Source organism: Empidonax traillii, unplaced genomic scaffold, assembly GCF_003031625.1.
Source record: "Empidonax traillii isolate 1590-97213 ecotype Southwest subspecies unplaced genomic scaffold, ASM303162v1 scaffold269:size870118, whole genome shotgun sequence".
NCBI lineage: Eukaryota > Metazoa > Chordata > Aves > Passeriformes > Tyrannidae > Empidonax > Empidonax traillii.
The window spans coordinates 865,214-870,011 of record NW_020955462.1 but is presented as its reverse complement, the minus strand read 5'-3'; the positions used below and the strand labels follow the sequence as shown (position 1 = coordinate 870,011).

The 4,798-nt window shown below is 44.3% G+C and overlaps 1 protein-coding gene across 1 annotated transcript; it reads left to right on the top strand.

The window, feature by feature from the left end:
* Positions 1-2,354: 2,354 nt before the first annotated feature.
* IPMK (inositol polyphosphate multikinase) lies at positions 2,355-4,543 on the top strand (the record flags this gene model as incomplete). Its single annotated transcript, XM_027889674.1, has 2 exons — positions 2,355-2,519; positions 2,985-4,543. Coding segments are annotated over 2 exons (797 nt in total), but the record flags the coding sequence as incomplete, so codon positions are not given.
* Positions 4,544-4,798: the final 255 nt, after the last annotated feature.

The following is a 4,798-nucleotide window of genomic DNA, read 5'->3' as shown; positions in this document are numbered from 1 at the left end:
TGGCTAATCATTTCTTGGGGGGGTAGGTGATGGTGGAGCAAGAACTGGTGAGAGATTATTTCTGTTTGAGTTGGGTTGCTGTTCCCTGGCTTTCAGAATGGGGCTTAATGCATTCTGTATTTGAGTGAGGTTTTCCAGGAGTGACTCTTCCCTGCAGCTGAGCAAAGGCTGGAGGCAGTGTGAAGAGGCAGCTCTTTAATTAACATGGAGAATGCTTTTGTGATGATCCACATCTGCTGTCCTTTAACACCACTGTCTGCAGCCAAGCCTGCTGGTGACTGAGAGTGCTCTGAGTGCATCAGGCAGTTAAATGCATGCACGAATAAATCCTTGTGGTGTGGGACTTGGTAGTTTGTCACTGACCATTTTGTATAGTTAAAAATGCGCTGTTAGTGCCAAAACAGGCACATCTGCCTGGGTGTTTGTAAACTGTATAGAAAGACACGTGGGGGGAATGGTTTTGTGCAAATTTTGAGGAGAGGTGGGCTGGCTTCGTGGGAAACCCAGCTCAGAAGCCCAGGGGCTGAGGTACTGCTTCAGCATTTCTTTGGAAAACAAAGTGAGCTTGCAGATCTTAATCAGCGCTTTTGAGCTGGTGCCCCTGTCGCAAAAACTGCGGGAAGAGATAAGGTTCTGGTCCTGGTAAACAAGATAATTCCATCAGGAACTGCTGCAGTGCTGATGTCTGTGGGAAGCTGCCTCTAGGCTGACTACATGAGAACGTTTAATCTCATTTTACTCGTTTTAATCTCAAATTAAGACACAGTGAGAATTTAGATGTTGTCATCGGAGTCTTTATTCTCTTTCTAAGCAATATGTTTTTCCTTCATTTTTTATTTAGCTGCCTTTGACTTGTAGCTCTTTAAAAGGTTTTTGAAACTTCTCACATGTTTCTGAAAGTTACTTTGGTACCTGAAGTGTTAACATAAGTAATCTTTGGGTTCCTCTGTAGAATGCTGTACTTCTTTCATGACCTTTGGGGAAAAAAAAAAAAAACAAAAAACAAACAACCCTAAGTGGAGAAAAGTTATTGCTTTTGTGAACCCCAAATCACATTGGTCAAATGCAGTTTTAGAGTAATTCATCTCTGCTATGGTTTTCTGCTGTTCATACACATCGAGGCCTCAGTTTCTCTAAATACCATAACACAGAAAAGAGGGGTCATAGCAGTGGGAAGTGTCTCTGCTACCAAATGAGTTTAAACATTCAGGCTTACAGCTCTTATTTCTTTAAAATAACCAGAATGATTTACTGCCCCTTCGCTTAATGGTTGGTGACTTAAATCAGTTTGCACAAACTATGGTTTAAGTTCCTTGGGGACTTTGAATGTAATTACTCCTGTCCTTTTGTCAAAATAAGAACTATTTGAGACTGTTCTTCCCAGCTACTTTGTGAAGCAGGAGGTGGGGACCTGTGTACAAATGGATTTGTTGTGGTTTGGATGGGGGAGAGGGGTTTTGAGGTGAAGGGCTGCAATGAAAACAGGGAGTTCTGTTTTCTTTCTTTACTGCTCCTTTCTGTGTGCTGCTGTTTCACTGTCCTGGACTTCATTTGTTGGCCACAGCAAGAAGAAGCCCCCAAAGGAGGGATCAGGAGCAGGCACCTCCCCAGTGTGCCCTTATCCTCGCTTTCCACGGGATCCTCTCTCTTTATGGGGGGTGAGGGGAGTGGTGTGGCTGGGATGGGTGCCGTGGAGTTGGGTGGTCTGAACAAGTGCCAAGCACGAAGTCCCTGCCAGGGAAAGCTGCCTGCTTGGTTAACACCATTATTTCTGCAAGTGAGAATTGTCTACACTCTCATAAACAGATTATACTTGGGCCTATTCTGCCTGGCATGTTCCTGCTGTGGAAATTATTTCAGTTAGAGAGGAGACGTGTCTACATGTAAAACATTTTCGAATGAAGTTCTTAAGCTTGTACAATTCCTGATATGGACAAAACTGTACCTGTGTGAGTTGCCTCCCTTTCAGATGGGAGCTGTCGAGGCTGGAACTCAGCTTTTGCTCAGCTGCTGTCATTTACTCAGTGCAACCTCATTTGTGCTGGCAGTTACAATTTGGGATGGCTCTTACAAGCTGGGCCTTGCTGGTAATTCTGTTTTGCTCTTGTGCTGATAGCTTTATAGTTCCAAGAACTCGAAACAATTGCATTGAAATTTTTGCTTGTTATGTCTTCCTGATTTAACATCCACGGTGACACGAGTAGGAGCGGGATAGATTCAGGTCTCATCTTTGATTCGCAAGGCTGGGGCCATATAAAACAAGTTCCCTGTAGTGGGTACATTGCTGTAGCTTGGAGCCCAAGTGCTGGCCACTGCAAGAAACTTAAAAACTGCGAGGGCTGGGTGGTGCCCAGGGTTTTGTGAGATCTCTCCTGCTCTGCAGAAGTACTGGTGTTCCAAAATACGTGTGGAGATCCCCCCTCCTTCTCTCTTTCAGGTGTACCACGTCTCTTCAGACAGCTACGAGACACAGAACCAACACTATGGAAGGAACCTGACCAAGGAAACAGTAAAGGATGGTAAGGGAATTCGGGTGTCTCTTGGATATTTTTCATTTATTTGCTTATTTATAGAACTGGATGGAAAAAGCAGCCTGTGTGTGCAGGCCATAGGAATTTCCTCCTCACATCTCTTTTAATACTAATAAGGGGGTGATAGTTGTAGAATTCAACTTTGCAGCTTTGAAACTATAATGAAATAGAAATATTTTCAAAGTATTAAATGTTTGTATAATATGTTATATTTTTTTTTTTTAAGTCTAGTTGTCTTCTGTGAATATTTAAGTGTCTTTTATATCAGAAAGCTACTACCAGTGCGTCTTTCAGTTCTTCTCAGTGGAAGTCAATCCACGTGTTGCTCTGCATTAATCAGAAACAAAAATGCTGCCATCATACAGCTGTTTGGTGATGACTAATGCAAACTGCTTATTAGTTGACACCTTTCAGAGGCGAAAATAATCCCAAAACGCGTCTTATTTCTTGCAGGCATCTCGAAGTTTTTCCACAGTGGGTACTGCCTGAGGAAAGATGTGGTAGCTGCCAGCATTCAGAAGATTGAAAAGATTTTGGAGTGGTTTGAGGGCCAGACTCAGCTCAACTTTTACGCCAGCTCGTTGCTTTTCGTCTACGAGGGCTCGTGCCAGGCGACAACCGTGCGGCTGAACGACGTCACCTTGGTGGAGAAGAGAGGGGTACCCAAAGTGCTGTCGGGTGGAGATGTACTGGAGTGTAACAACAACATTCACGTCATAAGTTCTACGGAGAACGGAAAAATCGAAGCCTCCGTAAGCAAAGGCTTGTCCAAATTTTACGCACTTCACAAAAAGTCGTGCTCCAAGAGGCACCACGGTCAGCTCTCGCTGAAAGTTGAAAACCTGGAGCAGGGCAGCGTGTGGAAAAGCGGCACGTGCATTGCCCAGGAGCACCTGAACGGAAACGTTCTACCCCAACTGGAAAAAGTTTTCTATCACATGCCAGCAGAGACCAAGGAGAGCGCAAACGTCGAAGTCCGAATGATCGATTTCGCTCACGTGTTCCCCAGCAACGCGAAGGATGAGGGCTACATTTACGGCCTGAAAAATCTAATCACAGTACTTCAAAATATTTTGGATAACTGAATTCTTTGCTATGTTTTTTTTTTTTTTTTTTTTTTTAATCGGGGCCAATGGTAAAGAGCAACAACGTGAAGAATTTCTGCACTTGTAATGCTGTATACTGGGTTTGTATTGTTCTATATTTTATTTGTCTTTGTACTTTTGGTAGAAGGGTTTAAACTTTTTATAATTTCACTCAGGAAAATAATTGATAGCTAATTAGGGAGTGTGAAAGGATGAAGATACTGGAGATATAAAGCAGGATAGGTAAATGAATGGAATGAAGTGTGTGTGGTTGTCTTAAATCCGAGGACAACCAGAAGCAGGGGTTATGTTGGTTCCTATAATGACTTTAGCATAGATGACATTTGCCCACTTAGCCTTGACACTGAGCCTCATCTCCATTAACAGGTGTTTAGAAAATAGACTGAAAGCTGTAAGGTGCAGGATGGACGTCCTCAGCACTGCCTTTGTGTTTACTTGTGTTTGAATAACTGGAGTAACCCTGCTTGGAGAGAAATCCCGTGCTGAGTCAGCAGTCTGATGCCTGAAGCGTCAAAAAGTGTCAGGGGCAGATACTGCTGTTCTTTCAGCTCTGAAGGGGGCCCTTCCCCCTTTGTGGGTGTTTATAGCCAGCGTTCCCCGCAGATGATTGACCGCGTAATTTGTGTTGAGGTGCTAAGAAAATGCTGGAGTAAAATTCCTTAAACAGGCTTAAACTGCACAACTTCTAGAGAAACTGTTAGTTCCTAAGGAAGAGCAAAAAGTATGCAAATGCAAAATATTCCAGGAAGTAATTTTGTTTTAGGAGATTAAGTCAATCAGTTAATGGAGTGTCTGATGCTGTGATTAAGGGAAATGCCTCCTCACCCTGCTGTTCTCACGCCCCTTCTCCAAAAACGTCGCTTTAAGAGGCGAACGAACGGAACAGAGGAGCAGAGCGTTCTGAGTAAGCCTCTTGCCTTCTTCCAACGAGCATTTCCCGCCTCTGCTGCCGGGGAGCACCGACTTGGAGCCGGGAGCAGCACAGGAGAAGGACTCACCTGTGGAGATGGTTCGGCCCCGGAGCCACCGGCTGTGCCACCGCTCGTGCCAGGGGAGCTGTGGCTCTCCCACCCCGGGCTACAGCACCCACTGGCTTCTTTTAATGGCACACAGTGCAATTTGAGAGTTGGGGGAAAAAAAAAATCAAGCTGTTTTACAGAA